Here is a 21,124-nt window from a genome sequence, read left to right on the forward strand (position 1 = left end):
ACTTTGTGGTTCATTTTAGATATTGTAAAAGATAGGTGTTAAAAAATTGGAACATCTTAGTTAATCAAACATTTCTGTAGCCTTTAAGAGAGAACATTACTGTCTGGATGTAGACACAGTGCTTCTCTGAAGAGTTAAGCATCAATTTCTCTTAGAGTTTAAGACAACCAAAAGCAAAATAAATTATGGAAGAAATGCTAAGGTTCTATCTCACTCTAAGCCTTCATTGGACATTGCAGTGGTTTTAATTAAAGCAGTAGCAAAATCTTGGTTGCTATTTTATTAATAATATACTTATGACTAAAACTATTAGAAAGAGTTGACATGAGCATTCAGTAAATTATTAAAATTTTATTGTTCAAATTCAAAGCCATCTAATACAAATGCAACTTCATATTTATAGGATTAAAAACATTATATTCTATTTTTATATTTTATGGATTTTATTTTCTGCATTTTTCTTTTTCATGCATATTAATGTATAGTAGTTTTATACTATATATAGTAATATGATCTATGGATACATGTATAATTATCATACTGAGTTAAATTTTTAATATATATTTAAATTATTTATCATGATTCTGTTGTTAAACCTTAAAAATCTTTCTTACAGGCTACAGATAAACTCTATATTCAAAGAAGAATAAGTTACTAATACTTAAAAGGAAAGAAGACTTTCCCAATGCCATGGAAACTTTTTCCTTACGTAATTATGAACATAGAGTTAAAATTATAAGATTAATTTATATCAAATGTTAATTATAGTGCCCAGAAATCTTAGGCTTTATAGCTGAATCATAGAGAACCAAGTTTGCATATATAGATCTGTAAGGACAATCTAACTCTAAGTCAAGAGAGAGAGAGTGAGAGAGACAGAAATAGAGACTGAGAGAGAAAGGAACAGGAGAATTAAAGTTAGGAAAGAAAGGAGAGAGTGTGGGAGGGAAGGAATATAGAGATACGCACACAAACACAAACACTAAGAATAGAAGGTAGGGAAAGAGTGAGGCAATGTTATGAAGGCGAGGTGGAATGAAGCAAGAATTCTTTGGAAATGAATCTGCACCGTATTTGTAATTATTTAATGCATTTCCTCTGAGCATATCTGTACATCATAGTTATTACTTACAACACTGGCAATACTTATTCATTCATTTTTTTCCATGGTGATAGGATCTGAATAGAATCTAGTATGACCAATGGCATTGCAGTAACTGGATTCATCTTTATGGGGATCTCTGACGTCCAGGAGCTACAGACTCTGTGTGGAGTGTTCTTCCTAGTGATGTACATGGCGGCCCTAATAAGTAACCTGATCATCATCACTCTCATCTCCCTTGACCTGCAGCTTCAAACACCCATGTACTTCTTCCTGAAGAATTTGTCCCTGCTGGATGTCTTCTTTGTGTCAGTTACCATCCCAAACTTAGTTGTGAATAGTCTAACACACAACAATTTTATATCCATTCCTGCTTGTGCAGTTCAGGTATTCTTATTGAGTTCTTTCTCTGCAGGGGAAGTATTTATTCTCACTGCCATGTCCTATGACCGCTATGTTGCCATTTGCAGTCCCCTGCACTATGATGCCATCATGAATGCTACTACCTTTGTGGTGTTGGTGGGTGTTTCTTGGGCCACTGGGGTATTCTTTGGAACCATGTATATAGCTGGCATATTTTCCGGGCCTTTTTGTGGTTCCAATGTGATTCCACAGTTTTTCTGTGATGTCCCCTCATTGCTAAGGATTTCCTGTTCTGAAAGACTACTGCTCATTTATACAGGTCTTGGAATTGGTCTATTTCTAGGCATGTGTTGCTTTACCTGTGTGGTGATCTCTTACTTTTACATTTTCTCTACTGTGCTTAAGATTCCTACTACTAAGGGTCAGTCCAAAGCATTTGCCACATGCGTCCCCCACCTCACTGTGTTCACTGTTTTTATTGCTACTGCTTGCTTTGTCTATCTGAAGCCACCGTCAATAGTACCTTCGATCACAGACAGGCTTTTTGCTGTGCTCTACACTCTGTTACCTCCAGCGCTCAATCCTTTGATCTACAGTCTGAGGAACAACGATGTCAAGTGTGCTCTAAGGAGGTTACAGCAAAATCTTTGTGCAAGATATTCTCTTCATTTAATACTTCAAAATATCTGTCAGTGGTATAGTGTCTCACATGCTACAAGCAAGTTGTTCAGTTGATGACATAGAAAAGGAAACTGTGGATAGTCATTTTTATCCTGACCTAATAAACAATTAGAATAAGTATGATATGATCTAATAACAGAAATTAGATTTTTATGATATTAACATATAATGTCATGATACCAGTTTCTTCTCTTGTATGCTAAATTTTTCTCACTTGGAAACTATAAATATTTAAACAATTCGTCAGTTTTTCGTTGTAATATTAAATATCTTATTTGCTAACTCTTATAAGGCTCATTTACACACTAAAATAACAACGTCATTTAAACTGTGGAATCTCATGAACAGTCCAAGTAAATTCACTCATGCTTTCTGTGCAAGTCTTCCTAGTAATTAAAAAATATAGGCAAGAAGTCAACCCAATTGGCCTGGTATCTAACGGCTCTAATCCTTACAAAATTATTAATTCCATAAAATAAAGATAAAACTGGATGAAGACTATCTGATACAAATTTGAAAAGAGAAATAGTAGCCACTCAGGTTGAGGGTATTAGGAGAAAAACAATGGAGAGGTTGAAATTGTGTAGGGTTTTTTTTCTGTAGTTTCTCCTGAATAGAAACATTATAGGTGAGAAGTAAAAGGCTTCTGAGTCTAAGGAACATGTCTAAATAATCTTATATAGTCTAGAGAGTTTAAAAACACAATTCCCTTTTCAGTGTTATAGAGATGTTAAACATCTGCTAAAGAGAGGAGAGACTCTCTGAGTATCCTAGTAACTTGGGATAGAATTTTGTGATCTGTGAAGCTATGTGAAATTAATGCAGCAAGCAGCAGGCAATCAGTTACTGTGACTTGTCACCAATACTGGGAATTGAAGATTTTGGTGCTGCAGCTCGCTTGAATCTTATATGCTCCTGTAAGTAATTCCAATAAACAAATTAGTTTACAAAGTTTGACTTTCCTGGAATTCCTTAGGTCTTCCTTCCTTCCTTCCTTTCTTTCTTTCTTTCTTTCTTTCTTTCTTTCTTTCTTTCTTTCTATCTTCTCTGAGGTTCCTCTACAGGAAAAAGATAACACAAAGTCATCCATGTATATTTTTCAGCCTGCATATAGTGCAGAAAGGCACACTTGTACCTACATGGAGGTGAATGTTCTCATCACTGTCTAGGAGGAAGTAATGAAACCTATTATAATTGCAAAAGACAAGAATCACTTGTCCATGAAGTATTTTCTAGGTCAATTTACCAGTGTCAACCAACACAAAAGATTTTATTTGCCATGTTTTAAACCATTGTGTAGATTCTATATTTTATCAGAATAGTTATCTTTCCTTTATATTTAATTATTTTTTATTACTAGAAAAACTAACATTTTTTCCTATGAGGTTTTCATAATGTACAACCACTTTCAATTATATTAGCAGTGATTAATAATGACTTTGACAAAGGTTACAAAAATCAGTGTAAGAATTGAAGCAATGTCCAATCCCATATAGCCTTCCATCTTAAACATACATACACACATACAAAAACACACATTAAGACTAATCACCTATCTCTCTCTTTCAAGCTGAAAACAAATATACTCATCTTTCTGGAATAGGCTCTGTGATCTTTAAAACTATTGCCCATAACAATTCCTTTGAGTAATATGCAGTTACTTAAAACCTCTATCCACTAAGCTGTATGTAAATTTCTACCAGTAAAACCTTATTATAATAAGCACAATGTATAATAAATTGACTTACTATGCTTAATTCAACTAGCTGTATATGATTCACTTGATTGCAACTCAATGTAACTTGTGACCTAAATTACAACAACAAACAAAGGAGACAAAAGCTGCATCAAACTACAGAACCGTTAACTTTAGCAGACCAAAAAGCAAAACCATTCTTTCTGGCCTAACATGGTCCACACATGATCTCCCTCCATCTTCCTCTCTCTCTCTCTCTCTCTCTCTCTCTCTCTCTCTCTCTCTCTCTCTCTCTCTCTCATTTGACGTTCATATCTCAACTGTTTTTACTTTTTTTACTTTACGAATAATATTTTCTTTACTACTTATTGTGTCCTTTTGTCAAGTAGTTCATGGGTGAGTCCAAATACCTGAATGTCATCTGTCTTTACGTGCCAAAGTTCCCCACATTTTGTGGTCTAGTCTATAATACCCATTTCCTGCATTACTGTACAAAACCTCCTGAACTCACACTAGTCAAATTTTTGCCCTTCGATTACCATCCAGGTATGACAACTACTTCTTTTTCTTTGTATCTTTGTGTTTTGTCTTGTCGACCACTTCTTACGTCATGCTATGGACTTTTTCTCTGGGTTTAAACTCAATCGACATTTATTTTAAGCATAAGACAATGAAAATTAATGCCATTTTCTTTATTCACGTAACCCATGCAAGAGACTTGAATGGAGAGGAGGTTCGATAAACATCAATAATAGGATGCAAAAGGAGATAAAAAGATAGAGACTGCAATTCTTCTCGACAACTGGCGACATGGCAAAAAGGAGTACCCTTGTAAAAATGGGCTCATTTGTCAATAATGCAAAAAGAGGTGTGAAGGCTTTGGGGCTCAAGAATATTGAGTCTTGAAAATATTTTTCATGGGGCTGGAGAGATGGCTCAGCAGTTAAGAGCATCGCCTGCTCTTTCAAAGTTCCTGAGTTCAATTCCCGACAACCACATGGTGGCTCACAACCATCTGTAATGAGGTCTGGTGCCCTCTTTTGACCTGTGGGCATACATGCTGACAGAATATTGTATACATAATAAATAATAGATAAATAAATATTTTTTTAAAAAAAGAAAATATTTTTCAGGAATCATACAAATTTAGAAGGAAATGTAGGATATTTAAACAAAGCAATGTAATAGAAGTAATGAAATTTAAAACATCACTCTTTCTAATACAAAAAAAAAACCTTGTAGATAGTTGGATCAGAGGATGCAACCAAGGAAAAGAAGTAGTATAGATGACGAGTACAGAGTTGCTTTATAAATGTCAAAGGATTCAATTTAAGATCAAAACTTTAAACTGCTACAGAAAATACTTCATGTTAGAGGCATAGGTAGAGATTTCTTTGACAAATTTCTTATTTTAATTTTCCAGAATTCTGTGTGTGACCATGATATTCATATAATTTCCACTATATCCTTTCCTACCTTTGTCTTCTTGAATGTCCTTTTCTTACTTCCTCTCAAATATATGGCCTCTTTTTAAAAAGAGTAATTGCTTTGAACACACACAAAAGAAACCACATACACTGCCACTGAAATTACCCTCACTATTTTATTGCTGTGATAGAAACGAAAATTTAACGTGCTTCCATGCCTGGACTTAGTAGTTTCTTTCATGTATTATGTTAAAGAAAAAAGAGTTAAGCACAGGAAACAAACTTGTATTGTAGAAAAACGTATCTCATGTCAATTTTTCTATTAAGAAATCAAAACTGGGACTGCAAATCTCTTCTTAATGTTTCCAAAGCCTAAAAAAAGAACATGATCATCTGGAAACAAACGGTGAACCCATGATCCTGTTTGAATATTTTATAATCAAACCCTAAGAGATAATTTATATCACAAAATCTGTAAGAATTCATTTTATGAATGACCCAAAACTCATACCCAATTGTTGGGTCAGTAGCTAGAGTCAAGGCTCAAATTAAACCTTTGCTTATACGTTTTCTTTATATGGCAGTTTATGACAACCTCTTTTGGTAGCTTGCAAGTCTAACTCACAAAACTAACACCCAGGGTTCATTGCAGAGGCTACATCTTAGTAAAGGAAACTTAGAAATTTCTAGTCTGAGGAATTACCAAATGAACTCATACATATGCTTTTCGAGTCATGAGCTTTACGCTTCAGCTTCTCTACCTCTCTTGTCCTAATTTTCTATAGTATCTTAGCTCTAATCCTTTAGTTCCAATTCTGTAGTTCTAATTCTTTTTCTAATTTTCTGTTTCATGTTGTTAAGGAGAATGATTGTTGGTTTCCAGCTACTCACCCCTGAAATAACCATACAGAAACTATATTAATGGCCCACTAGCTCTAGCTTTTTTGTTTTGTTTTGTTTTTGTTTTTCAAGACAGGGTTTCTCTGTAGCTTTTGTTTTTCTCTTAGTAGTGACTTTATTTTCTTTTTTTTAATTTATTTATTTATTAAGGATTTCTGCCTCCTCCCCACCACCGCCTTCCATTTCCCTCCCCCTCCCCCGATCAAGTCTCCCTCCCTCATCTGCTCTAAGAGCAATCAGGGTTCCCTGACCTGTGGGAAGCCCAAGGACCGCCCACCTCTATCCAGGTCTAGTAAGGTGAGCATCCAAACTGTCTAGGCTCCCCCAAAGCCAGTACGTGCAGTAGGATCAAAAACCCATTGCCATTGTTCTTGAGTTCTCAGTAGTCCTCATTGTCCGCTATGTTCAGCAAGTCCGGTTTTATCCCATGCTTTTTCAGACCCAGGCCAGCTGGCCTTGGTGAGTTCCCGATGAGCCTGTCCTGGAACTAGCTCTTGAAGACTAGACTGGTCTTGAACTCACAGAGATCCGCCTCCCTCTGCCTCCCGAGTGCTGGGATTAAAGGCATGTGCTACTACTGCTTGGCTTAGCTCTGGCTTCTTATTGGCTAACTTTCACATCTTAATTTAATCCATTTCTATTAATGTGTGTATCACCATGAAGTTGTGACCTACCAGCAAAGTTTCAGCATGTCTGTCTCTGGTGGCTGCTCCATGGCATCTTTCTGACTCTGCCTCTTTCTTCCCAGCATACAATTTCCTTTTCCTCATAACTCTGTTCTACCCTATCAGGGCAAGCCAGTTTTCTTTATTCATTAGTGGTAATAACAGCATACAAAGGGGGTATCCCACATTAGTTTTAATTCTTTTTACTAATATTTTCACCTGGAATGTATACATCATTTTACAAATGCTTGAAGTAATAATAAAAAAAAATCACAAGAGTTCCATCTCATTGGTCAAAAGCACATTCCTTATACTGAGTAAAAATGGCAGGTCCGTTAACCATGCAACACAATATTTCAAGTTTTCTGGAGGAAGATTATGTCCAGAGGGCATGGGCTCATTGTCTAATGAGATAAGCTAGGAGACTTAGTTCTTATATCACCTGGACTTGGCAAGTTAAGAATTGCCATGATTTTTTATGGTTCTTTGTGTCAATAAGCATGGATAGACACTTGAAACACTGACCTTTTATAACAGTAAAGTTTTAAATTCATGCAATGAGAATCTCTCAGCAAACTTTTTGATTTATAAATATATTATCATCTATAGTTATATAAACTTATATTTTCTATAAAGTTATTGCTTATCTAGTGTTCTCCCACCAATTCTTTTTCACTAGGTCACTTATTCATCTCACTTTATTTTTCTTTGTATAAATTAAAATATCTTAGAGTAAAACATGATTAGAACAAATAAACAATTTAATTCTTTCAGTAATTTTAAATTATGTATTGTCATTTTTAATGTTGAGAGAATGATAATGAGATAGAAAAGTAATGTTTTCAGCTCAAATCATTTTTCCAAAAATTCAACATAATGTTGACATCTATTATGAATCATAAAACCAAACAATGAATGTGTATCAAAATTAATTTTTTCATGCTAACTGGCTTTCATTAATGAATAGGTTTTCTCAAGGCATCATGTGTTTCTGTACTAACAAACGTTTAAATATATAAATGTCATGGATTTTACCTAAACAAAATCAAAATGTATGATCAAGAATAAAGTACATTAAGAATAGCTGTGATGTTGATTGTTGCTTATAAACTTTCCACAATTAAAATCACATAAGAAACAAACCTCTTAGTACATTTCCATGGAGGTTTAACTGATGTGGAAAGACTTATCCAAGTTTTTGTTGGATTGAATTTTGTGGTCTAGGATCTCATACTGAATAAAAGAAAGTGGTAACTTGGGTGGAAGAATGCAACTCTCACTGTTTCTTAACAACAGATAGTTTGGGAACATCTAACTCATATAACTAAGGGCATCCCTTTTTGAATGTGATGGACTATATGGACAAATAATGAGGCATATTAGAAATTCCTTCACTAATTGACTGTTTTAAGTATTTTGTCACAGTAGTCTGTAATTATTACATAAAATTCATAGTAAAGAAGTGAGAGCCTAACTATGTTTAACATAAGTCTGTGTTTCTGAATATTTTGAAATTGATTTGCAGAAAGAAAATGAAGGAATTTTGAGCAAAGGTTTGAGGAAGTCTAAGTATACAGAACTTAACAAGCCTTCTGGTGACTTCCTAAATACTGAAAATAGTGGCTAATTGGCTCATGAGGCTTCATACAGGAAACAGGGGCTCTATATGGTATAGAAAATTGGACACAATGTCATTTGTATCCTTTAATGGACTCTTTTTTATCATGGGAAGTATTTGTCCTAGCGACTATATTATATAGCTGATATGTTGTCATCTCTTTTCCCCTGCAATATGATGCCATCATGAATGGTATCACATGTGTGTTGATACAGGGTGTTTGCTGGTCTACCTGTATACTCTTTGGAGTGATACATAGAACTGGCACATTTTGCATGTCTTTCTATGGTAACATTTTGATCTGAATTTTTTCCTTTGATGCCTGTCATTTTAAGTAAAGAAACCTAAATAATGGATATAGATTTCTTGATAAAAATCTGCTAAGAAAGAGTTGAAAAGACCATCTTCTGTTCTCCAGGCTCATAGTCATCTAATACAAAGTTAGGTCTAGGCTACAGGATTAAATGAAACTCAAACGTTTAATTTTATATTTGTTGTACTTTAACTTCTTCATCTCATTTTATTTAAATTATGCATATTGATGCAGGAAATCGTACCTGTATTGATTATTCTATACATGGGTACATGAGTAATGATCATCTTGAGGTGCTTTTTCAGTACAAGCATTCAAAAGTCTTTCTAGTCTTTCTGAAATTAGGGTAAGTATACTAAATATTCATAAAATTATAACTTATTAATGCATAAATGGAAACAAGCCCAAACTAAAACTGAAAAGTTCTCCCTAAACTTATTTTCATAAGATCCTAAAAGTGGCAGTGGAACTGATCTATTGGGAGCTCACCAAGGCCAGCGGGACTGGGACTGAATAAGCATGGGATGAAACCGGACTTTCTGAACGTGGTGGACAATGAAGGCTGATGAGAAGCCAAGGACAATGGCACTAGGTTCCGACCCTAATACATGAACTGGCTTTGTGGGAGCCTAGCTTGTTTGGATGCTCACCTTCCTGGTCTTGGATAGAAGTGGGAAGACCTTGGACTTCCCGCAGGGCAGGGAATCTGGACTGCTCTTCATTCTCGAGAGGGAGGGGGAACGGAGTGGGGGGAGGGGGAGATGTGGAGGGGAATGGGGGGAGGGGGTGATTTGTTCGAGGAGGGGGAGGGAAATGGGAAATTTTTTTTTGCAACAACTAAAAAAAATAAAATAAACAAAAAAGAATTATTTACATTATATAATTTTTATTCTAATCAGACTTAATTTTAAAATAATGGTGAGTTAATATTTTATATCTCAATTGTAGAAATATTACACAGATTGTCCAGAGCCTTAATAAACTTCTGAGGCCATAATAGAGAGATACAAAGGGAGACTAAGATTGAAAAGGGGAGGGGAGAAGGAAGACGAAGAACATGAAGGGAAGAAATTCAGAAGGTAGTGAGTGAGGGAAAGGGAAAAGAGGGACAAAAAGTTAATCACAAAATATTCAGAAGGAAGATTGAGAGTAGAATGTTATGAAAGGGAAGGAGAGAAATAACAGTTTATGCAAAACTGTATCATATTTTTATATTAGGTAGATGATTGAATGGACACATTTTCTATTGAGTATTTCTATACACTAATGCTAATAATTAATTTGGAATATTAATAATATTTATGCAGATAGTGTCTCACACACGAGAAATGTAGTATGTCAGTGTTACTTCTGTAACCAGATTTATCTTTCTGGGATTCTCTGATATCTATGACATACAAACTTATTTGCAATTATCTTTCTAGTGATTATTAGCAACCGTCAATGAGTAACTTCTTTTTTATAAATCTAGCATTGTCTTACTTTATGCACTGTCAAGTTAAGAAAATACATAAATTTAATTCTGAGAAAAATATGACTATTCTTTTTTACCTATTCCAGTGTATTCCCTGGGACCTGATATATCTCATTTTTAATAGCAGCAATTATTACAACACTAATTGTCTTAAGACATGGGCTAAAATTAAGTTTATCAAGAAAGATTTGTCTTTAGGGACTACCAGGAAGTAACCAAGAGACTGTGAGGGTTTTGTTAGGGAAATGCTCATTATATATGGTGTCAAATGAATCTACATCAAAGTATATAAAAGGTAACATATTTTCCTTCTTGCTGATATTTGGTTCTCCTGGATAAGAAATGAAGACAGTTTCACTCCGAGTTTTCAGAGTTGTAACGGTCTTAGAGACAGAATAAGATGTGATTTCAAAACTAACCAGAGAGAGCTGCATGTACAATTCTCCTTTGAGGTGATTCAATATTAATTTGAGCTCTTGCATATGTAAAAATATTTCCCAACCCAAACTGACCTGCAGGAAATTCTAAAGAGTAAGTCTTTTCTAGGATGTGAAGAATCTGAATTTTTGTCAAATACAAGTTTCAAATTTTCATGGATAAAATGTTAAAATAGGCTCTCTAAAACAATTTCTAAGATTTTATGATATGGATGAAATTTGGAAATATATGAAAAGCAAGATAATTTAGTAGAGACTTGTTTACCTTTATATCTAATATTTGCTTTCTTTCTGTATTTCTCTAGTCTAAGAAAGGCAATAGCCTGGCAAGTACCCAGAATATTACGCCTCTGCCACACATTTTTTTCCTGTCTACACAGAGAGCTTTTCTGTAAGTATTCAAAACAGGATTCATCTTATATTTAATTAGAGATGTGCTTTTCTAAGTTCCATTGTTAAAAATTTTAGCCTGTATACTAATCCTGTGCACGTTGGTAAAGATTCCTTAATTTAAGCAGCAAGATGACTAATGACTAAATTATGATCATTGATTGCAACAAATCGTGCCAACTAAAGATTATGGAACATTTGTTGTTTAGGAAAAATATTTGCAGATTCTTGTACATACTTGGTACATCTTTGGCTCACCAACTAGAGAAATAATGCTATATAGTCCATATTTGTTTTATCATTAAGTCATGGAACAGACATGGACAAACACACACAAATGCATGTACACACACACACACACACACACAAACACGCACACACAACAGAGGAAAAGAGAGACAGATTGGTTGCTGGTTTTTTAATAAAGAATAGTTATCTAAATGGTTTAGAATTGAGTGACCAAATAAGTGCGTTTTAAACATACACTGCTTTATTCGAATCAGGAATAGCAGGTAAGGTTCAAAAGTGAATTTCAAGCAATAAGAAGTCATAAAGAAAAATACTCAAGAAATGAGGGAATATTGTTTTGGAATTTTTAAATGGATTTCAATGCTATAGGCATCTTTGCTTTAAAAAATTACAGCACATTAGCAATATCTGATCTCCATAGAAATCAAACAGTAAACAAAATTGTAAGTTAGGACAGGGATTTAGGAAATATAGCTGTATTGGATAGCCTTATCTTCTGAAGTAGTGACAGGAACACCACGATCAAACAGGGAAAGTGTGTATTAAGTACTGGGTTAGGCTGTGGTCAGGTTGATTCCTATCTTAGTCTGATCATTCAGCGTCTCAACAGGGCTGGATAATTACAGTCGACTCTGCTTAGAGAGGCAATCCGTGTTTAAAGGGAAATGTCTTGATGAACATTCTTTATTTGCTTTGCAGTCTGTATATATGACAGATGTTTTATTTGGAAGATTTGATATTTCTTTCCAGTTTGATTATTACTCCTTCTATAGAGTCAATGGTATCAATGAGACATTTACCAACAATTTTCTATTGTACAAGAAAAATTTAATGAATTTTTATCTGTTATGTATTTTATTTTCTGCAACTTTCTTTTATTTGCATATAAATGCATAGTAGTTTAATACTATATGTAGTAATATGATCTTTTGATACATGTATAATTATCATACTGAGGTAACTTTTGGTTTTTATTTAAAACTATCTATCATGACTCTGTAGTTAAACATTAAAAATTTTTCTTACAGCCTACTGATAGACTCAATAGTCAGAGAAGAATACTCTACTAATACTTAAAAGAAAAGAAGTGGTGGCACACGCCTTTAATCCCAGCACTCGGGAGGCAGAGGCAGGCGTATCTCTGGGAGTTCGAGGCCAGCCGGGTTTACACGAGCTAGTTCTGGGACAGGCACCAAAGCTACAGAGAAACCCTGTCTCGAAAAAAAGAAAAAGAAAAGAAAAAGAAAAGAAGACCTTCCCAATGCCATGGAAACTTTCTCCTAAACTAATTATGATCATAGAGTTAAAATAATAAGATTAATTTATATCAAATGATGTTTATGGTATTGAGAAGTCTTCGGCTTTGTGGTTGAATCATAGAAAACCTAGTTTGCATATGTAGATCACTAAGGACAATCTAAATCTAAGCAGAGAGAGTGTGTGAGGGAGACAGAAATAAAGACTGAGAGAGAAAAGAACAGGAGGATTAAAGTGAGGAAAGTAAGAGAGAAGAGAGTGTGGGAAGTGAGGAACATGGAGATACACATACACACAGACAAACACCAAGAATAGAAAGTAGGGAGAGAATGAGGCAACGCTTGATGATAAGGGGTATGAAGCAAGAATTTTTGGAAATGTATCTGCATCGTATTTGTAATTTCTTGAATTCTTTTGCTTTGAGCTTATCTGTACATCATTGTCATTACTTACAGCACTTGTAGTACTTATTCATTGTTTTCTTCCATGGTGACAGGGTCTGAATGGAGTCTAGTATGGCCAATGTCACTGCAGTAACTGGATTCATCTTTATGGGGATCTCTGACGTCCAGGAGCTACAGACTTTATGTGGAGTGTTCTTCCTAGTGATGTACATGGGAGCCCTAATAAGTAACCTGATCATCATCACTCTTATTTCCCTTGACCTGCAGCTTCAAACACCTATGTACTTCTTCCTGAAGAATTTGTCCCTGTTGGATATATTCTTACCATCAGTTACCATCCCAAACTTAGTTGTGAATAGTCTAACACACAACAATTTTATATCCATTCCTGCTTGTGCAGTTCAGGTATTCTTATTGAGTTCTTTCACAGGTGGAGAAGTATTTATTCTGACTGCCATGTCCTATGACCGCTATGTTGCCATTTGCAGTCCCCTGCACTATGATGCCATCATGAATGCTACTACCTTTGTGGTGTTGGTGGGTGTTTCTTGGGCCACTGGGGTATTCTTTGGAACCATGTATATAGCTGGCATATTTTCCGGGCCTTTTTGTGGTTCCAATGTGATTCCACAGTTTTTCTGTGATGTCCCCTCATTGCTAAGGATTTCCTGTTCTGAAAGGCTACTGCTCATTTATACAGGTCTTGGAATTGGTCTGTTTGTAGCCATGTCTTCCTTTACCTGTGTGGTGATCTCTTACTTTTACATTTTCTCTGCTGTGCTTAAGATTCCTACTACTAAGGGTCAGTCCAAAGCATTTGCCACATGCGTCCCCCACCTCACTGTGTTCACTGTTTTCGTTGCTACTGCTTGCTTTGTCTATCTGAAGCCACCGTCAATCGTACCTTCGATCACAGACAGGCTTTTTGCTGTGCTCTACACTGTGTTACCTCCAGCGCTCAATCCTTTGATCTACAGTCTGAGGAACAACGATGTCAAGTGTGCTCTAAGGAGGTTACAGCAAAATCTTTGTGCAAGATATTCTCTTCATTTAATACTTCAAAATATCTGTCAGTGCTATAGTGTCTCACATGCTACAAGCAAGTTGTTCAGTTGATGACATAGAAAAGAAAACTATGGATAGTCATTTTTATCCTGACCTAATAAACAATTAGAATAAGTATGATATGATCTAATAACAGAAATTAGATTTTTATGATATTAACATATAATGTCATGATACCAGTTTCTTCTCTTGTATGCTAAATTTTTCTCACTTGGAAACTATAAATATTTAAACAATTGGTCAGTTTTTCATTGTAATATTAAATATCTTATTTGCTAACTCTCACTAAGGCTCATTTACACACTAAAATAACAACGTCATTTAAACTGTGGAATCTCATGAACAGTCCAAGTAAATTCACCCATGCTTTCTGTGCAAGTCTTCCTAGTAATTAAAAAATATAGGCAAGAAGTCAACCCAATTGGCCTGGTGTCTAATGGCTCTAATCCTTACAAAATTATTAATTCCATAAAATAAAGATAAAACTGGATGAAGACTATCTGATACAAATTTGAAAAGAGAAATAGTAGCCACTCAGGTTGAGGGTATTAGGAGAAAAACAATGGAGAGGTTGAAATTGTGTGGGGTTTTTTTTCTGTAGCTTCTCCTGAATAGAAACATTATAGGTGAGAGGTAAAAGGCTTCTGAGTCTAAGGAACATGTCTAAATAATCTTATATAGTCTAGAGAGTTTAAAAACACAATTCCCTTTTCAGTGTTATAGAGATGTTAAACATCTGCTAAAGAGAGGAGAGACTCTCTGAGTATCCTAGTAACTTGGGATAGATTTTTGTGATCTGTGAAGCTATGTGAAATTAATGCAGCAAGCAGCAGGCAATCAGTTACTGTGACTTGTCACCAATACTGGGAATTGAAGATTTTGGTGCTGTAGCTGGCTTGAATCTTATATGCTCCTGTAAGTAATTCTAATAAACAAATTAGTTTACAAAGTTTGACTTTCCTGGAATTCCTTAGGTCTTCCTTCCTTCCTTCCTTCCTTCCTTCCTTCCTTCCTTCCTTTCTTTCATTCTCTCTTTCTCTCTTTCTCTCTTTCTGTTAAGTTTGACTTTCCTGGAATTCCTTAGGTCTTCCTTCCTTTCTTCTTTCTTTCTTTCTTTCTTTCTTTCTTTCTTTCTTTCTTTCTTTCTTTTTATATCTTCTCTGAGGTTCCTCTACAGGAAAAAGATAACACAAAGTCATCCATGTATGTTTTTCAGCCTGCATATAGTGCAGAAAGGCACACTTGTACCTACATGGAGGTGAATGTTCTCATCACTGTCTAGGAGGAAGTAATGAAACCTATTATAATTGCAAAAGACAAGAATCACTTGTCCATGAAGTATTTTCTAGGTCAATTTACCAGTGTCAACCAACACAAAAGATTTTATTTGCCATGTTTTAAACCATTGTGTAGATTCTATATTTTATCAGAATAGTTATCTTTCCTTTATATTTAATTATTTTTTATTACTAGAAAAACTAACATTTTTTCCTATGAGGTTTTTATAATGTGCAACCACTTTCAATTATATTAGCAGTGATTAATAATGACTTTGACAAAGGTTACAAAAATCAGAGTAAGAACTGAAGCAATGTCCAATCCCATATAGCCTACTCCATCTTAAACATACATACACACATACAAAAACACACATTAAGACTAATCACCTATCTCTCTCTTTCAAGCTGAAAACAAATATACTCATCTTTCTGGAATAGGCTCTGTGATCTTTAAAACTATTGCCCATAACAATTCCTTTGAGTAATATGCAGTTACTTAAAACCTCTATCCACTAAGCTGTATGTAAATTTCTACCAGTAAAACCTTATTATAATAAGCACAATGTATAATAAATTGACTTACTATGCTTAATTCAACTAGCTGTATATGATTCACTTGATTGCAACTCAATGTAACTTGTGACCTAAATTACAACAACAAACAAAGGAGACAAAAGCTGCATCGAACTACAGAACCGTTAACTTTAGCGGACCAAAAGGCAAAACCATTCTTTCTGGCCTAATATGGTCCACACATGATCTTCCTCCATCTTCCCCTCTCTCTCTCTCTCTCTCTCTCTCTCTCTCTCTCTCTCTCTCTCTCTCTCTCTCTCTCTCATTTGACGTTCATATCTCAACTGTTTTTACTTTTTTTAATTTATGAATAATATTTTCTTTACTACTTATTGTGTCCTTTTGTCAAGTAGTTCATGGGTAAGTCCAAATACCTGAATGTCATCTGTCTTTACGTGCCAAAGTTCCCCACATTTTGTGGTCTAGTCTATAATACCCATTTCCTGCATTACTGTACAAAACCTCCTGAACTCACACTAGTCAAATTTTTGCCCCTTGATCACCATCCAGGTATGACAACTATTTCTTTTTCTTTGTATCTTTGTGTTTTGTCTTGTCGACCACTTCTTTTTTTTTCCCTTAGTTTTTTTCAATCTTTCTTTTATTGAGAAAATGAGAAAAAAAAAACAAGTTTCCACCTCCTCCCAGCCTCCCATTTCCCTCCCCCTCCTCCCACCCTTCTCCCCCTCCTCCCACCCTTCTCCCCCTCCCCCCACTCCTTTCCCCCTCCCTCTCCAGTCCAAAGAGCTGTCAGGGTTCCCTGCCCTGTGGTAAGTCCTAGGTCCTCCCCCCTCCGTCCATATCTAGGAAAGTGAACATCCAAACTGGCTAGGCTCCCACAAAGCCAGCACATTAAGTAGGATCAAAACCCCTTGCCATTGTTCTTGGCGTCTCATCAGCTCTCATTGTTCGCAATGTTCAGAGAGTCCAGTTTTATCCCATGCTTTTTCAGTCACAGTCCAGCTGGCCTTGGTGAGCTCCCAGTAGATCAGCTCCACTGTCTCAGTGGGTGGGTGCACCCCTCGTGGTCCCGACTTCTTTGCTCTTGTTCTCCCTCCTTCTGCTCCTCATTGGGACCTTGGGAGCTCAGTCCAGTGCTCCAGTGTGGGTCTCTGTCTCTATCTCCATCCATCACCAGATGAAGGTTCTATGATGATATGTAAGATATTCGTCAGTATTGCTATAGGATAGGGTCATTTCAGGTTCCCTATCCCCAGCTGCCCAAGGAATTGACTGGGGACTTCGGCTTGGGCACCTGGGAGCCATTCTAGGTTCAAATCTCTTGCCAACCCTAAGGTGGCTCCCTTAACTAAGAATTGTGCTTCCGTGCTCTCCTATCCAACCTTCCTTTATCCCAATCCTCCTTTTTCCCCAAGTTCCCCCCTTCCTCCCCTTCTCCCTTTTCTCTCCCCATCTCCCCTTACCCCCATCCCACCCCACCCCCAAGATCTCAATTTTCTCCCCAGCAACTTTGTCTACTTCCCATAGCCAAGAGGATAACTATATGTTTTTCCTTTGGTTCACCTTCTTACTTAGCTTCTTTAGGATCACCAATTGTAGACTCCGTGTCCCTTATTTATGGCTAGAAACCAATTATGAGTGAGTACATTCCATTTTCATCTTTTTGGGTCTGGGTTACCTCACTCAGGATAGTGTTTTCTATTTCCATCCATTTGCATGCAAAATTCGAGAAGTCATTGTTTTTTACCGCAGCATAGTACTCTAATGTGTAGATATTCCACACTTTCTTCATCCATTCTTCCATTGAAGGGCATCTAGGTTGTTTCCAGGTTCTGGCTATTACAAATAATACTGCTATGAACATAGTTGAACAAATGCTCTTGTCATATGATAGGGCATCTCTTGGGTATATTCCCAGGAGTGGTATTGCTGGGTCCAGGGGTAGGTTGATCCCAAATTTTGGAAATCAGTGTTTCGGTTTCTCAGGAAATTTGTCGACCACTTCTTACGTCATGCTATGGACTTTTTCTCTGGGTTTAAACTCAATCGACATTTATTTTAAGCATAAGACAATGAAAATTAATGCCGTTTTCTTTATTCACGTAACCCATGCAAGAGACTTGAATGGAGAGGAGGTTCGATAAACATCAATAATAGGATGCAAAAGGAGAAAAAAAGATAGAGACTACAATTCTTCTCGACAACTGGCGACATGGAAAAAAGGAGTACCCTTGTAAAAATGGGCTCATTTGTCAATAATGCAAAAAGAGGTGTGAAGGCTTTGGGGCTCAAGAATATTGAGTCTTGAAAATATTTTTCATGGGGCTGGAGAGATGGCTCAGCAGTTAAGAGCACTGACTGCTCTTCCAAAGGTCCTGAGTTCAATTCCCGACAACCACATGGTGGCTCACAACCATCTGTAATGAGGTCTGGTGCCCTCTTCTGACCTGCGGGCATACATGCAGACAGACTATTGTATACATAATAAATAAATAAATAAATATTTTTTAAAAAAAGAAAATATTTTTCAGGAATCATACAAATTTAGAAGGAAATGTAGGATATTTAAACAAAGCAATGTAATAGAAGTAATGAAATTTAAAACATCACTCTTTCTAATACAAAAAAAAAACCTTGTAGATAGTTGGATCAGAGGATGCAACCAAGGAAAAGAAGTAGTATAGATGACGAGTACAGAGTTGCTTTATAAATGTCAAAGGATTCAATTTAAGATCAAAACTTTAAACTGCTACAGAAAATACTTCATGTTAGAGGCATAGGTAGAGATTTCTTTGACAAATTTCTTATTTTAATTTTCCAGAATTCTGTGTGTGACCATGATATTCATATAATTTCCACTATATCCTTTCCTACCTTTGTCTTCTTGAATGTCCTTTTCTTACTTCCTCTCAAATATATGGCCTCTTTTTAAAAAGAGTAATTGCCTTGAACACACACAAAAGAAACCACATACACTGCCACTGAAATTACCCTCACCATTTTATTGCTGTGATAGAAATGAAAATTTAACGTGCTTCCATGCCTGGACTTAGTAGTTTCTTTCATGTATTATGTTAAAGAAAAAAGAGTTAAGCACAAGAAACAAACTTGTATTGTAGAAAAACGTATCTCATGTCAATTTTTCTATTAAGAAATCAAACTGGGACTGCAAATCTCTTCTTAATGTTTCCAAAGCCTAAAAAAAGAACATGATCATCTGGAAACAAACGGTGAACCCATGATCCTGTTTGAATATTTTATAATCAAACCCTAAGAGATAATTTATATCACAAAATCTGTAAGAATTCATTTTATGAATGACCCAAAACTCATACCCAATTGTTGGGTCAGTAGCTAGAGTCAAGGCTCAAATTAAACCTTTGCTTATACGTTTTCTTTATATGGCAGTTTATGACAACCTCTTTTGGTAGCTTGCAAGTCTAACTCACAAAACTAACACCCAGGGTTCATTGCAGAGGCTACATCTTAGTGAAGGAAACTTAGAAATTTCTAGTCTGAGGAATTACCAAATGAACTCATACATATGCTTTTCGAGTCATGAGCTTTACGCTTCAGCTTCTCTACCTCTCTTGTCCTAATTTTCTATAGTATCTTAGCTCTAATCCTTTAGTTCCAATTCTGTAGTTCTAATTCTTTTTCTAATTTTCTGTTTCATGTTGTTAAGGAGAATGATTGTTGGTTTCCAGCTACTCACCCCTGAAATAACCATACAGAAACTATATTAATGGCCCATTAGCTCTAGCTTTTTTGTTTTGTTTTGTTTTTGTTTTTCAAGACAGGGTTTCTCTGTAGCTTTTGTTTTTCTCTTAGTAGTGACTTTATTTTCTTTTTTTTAATTTATTTATTTATTAAGGATTTCTGTGCCTCCTCCCCGCCACCGCCTCCCATTTCCCTCCCCCTCCCCCGATCAGGTCCCCCTCCATCATCTGCTTGAAGAGCAATCAGGGTTCCCTGACCTGTGGGAAGCCCAAAGACCGCCCACCTCTATCCAGGTCTAGTAAGGTGAGCATCCAAACTGTCTAGGCTCCCCCAAAGCCAGTACGTGCAGTAGGATCAAAAACCCATTGCCATTGTTCTTGAGTTCTCAGTAGTCCTCATTGTCCGCTATGTTCAGCAAGTCCGGTTTTATCCCATGCTTTTTCAGACCCAGGCCAGCTGGCCTTGGTGAGTTCCCGATGAGCCTGTCCTGGAACTAGCTCTTGAAGACTAGACTGGTCTTGAACTCACAGAGATCCGCCTCCCTCTGCCTCCCGAGTGCTGGGATTAAAGGCATGTGCTACTACTGCTTGGCTTAGCTCTGGCTTCTTATTGGCTAACTTTTACATCTTAATTTAATCCATTTCTATTAATGTGTGTATCACCATGAAGTTGTGACCTACCAGCAAAATTTCAGCATGTCTGTCTCTGGTGGCTGCTCCATGGCATCTTCCTGACTCTGCCTCTTTCTTCCCAGCATTCAATTTCCTTTTCCTCATAACTCTGTTCTACCCTATCAGGGCAAGCCAGTTTTCTTTATTCATTAGTGGTAATAACAGCATACAAAGGGGGTATCCCACATTAGTTTTAATTCTTTTTACTTCTATTTTCACCTGGAATGTATACATCATTTTACAAATGCTTGAAGTAATAATAAAAAAAAATCACAAGAGTTCCATCTCATTGGTCAAAAGCACATTCCTTATACTGAGTAAAAATGGCAGGTCCGTTAACCATGCAACACAATATTTCAAGTTTTCTGGAGGAGACTATGTCCAGAGGGCATGGGCTCATTGCCTAATGAGATAAGCTAGGAGACTTAGTTCTTATATCACCTGGACTTGGCAAGTTAAGAATTGCCATGATTTTTTATGGTTCTTTGTGTCAATAAGCATGGATAGACACTTGAAACACTGACCTTTTATAACAGTAAAGTTTTAAATTCATGCAATGAGAATCTCTCAGCAAACTTTTTGATTTATAAATATATTATCATCTATAGTTATATAAACTTATATTTTCTATAAAGTTATTGCTTATCTAGTGTTCTCCCACCAATTCTTTTTCACTAGGTCACTTATTCATCTCACTTTATTTTTCTTTGTATAAATTAAAATATCTTAGAGTAAAACATGATTAGAACAAATAAACAATTTAATTCTTTCAGTAATTTTAAATTATGTATTGTCATTTTTAATGTTGAGAGAATGATAATGAGATAGAAAAGTAATGTTTTCAGCTCAAATCATTTTTCCAAAAATTCAACATAATG

The 21,124-nt window shown here is 35.9% G+C and overlaps 2 protein-coding genes across 2 annotated transcripts; both read left to right on the forward strand.

Annotated features, from left to right (window-relative positions):
- Nucleotides 1–1,195: 1,195 nt before the first annotated feature.
- On the forward strand, nucleotides 1,196–2,200 carry LOC142837462 (olfactory receptor 14A2-like). Its single transcript, XM_075952545.1, has one exon. The coding sequence runs from the start codon at nucleotides 1,196–1,198 to the stop codon at nucleotides 2,198–2,200; it is 1,005 nt and encodes a 334-aa protein (XP_075808660.1).
- Nucleotides 2,201–13,087: 10,887 nt separating this feature from the next.
- LOC142837463 (olfactory receptor 14A2-like) lies at nucleotides 13,088–14,092 on the forward strand. Its single transcript, XM_075952546.1, has one exon. It carries the CDS (start codon nucleotides 13,088–13,090, stop codon nucleotides 14,090–14,092), a length of 1,005 nt encoding a protein of 334 aa, XP_075808661.1.
- The last annotated feature ends 7,032 nt before the right edge of the window (nucleotides 14,093–21,124 follow it).

The sequence above is a fragment of the Microtus pennsylvanicus genome, chromosome 18 (genome assembly GCF_037038515.1).
Source record: "Microtus pennsylvanicus isolate mMicPen1 chromosome 18, mMicPen1.hap1, whole genome shotgun sequence".
Taxonomy (NCBI): Eukaryota; Metazoa; Chordata; class Mammalia; order Rodentia; family Cricetidae; genus Microtus; species Microtus pennsylvanicus.

Coding starts and splice junctions, on each gene's coding strand:
- LOC142837462 (XM_075952545.1), top strand. CDS start 1,196: ATGACCAATGGCATTGCAGTAACTGGATTCATCTTTATGGGGATCTCT.
- LOC142837463 (XM_075952546.1), top strand. CDS start 13,088: ATGGCCAATGTCACTGCAGTAACTGGATTCATCTTTATGGGGATCTCT.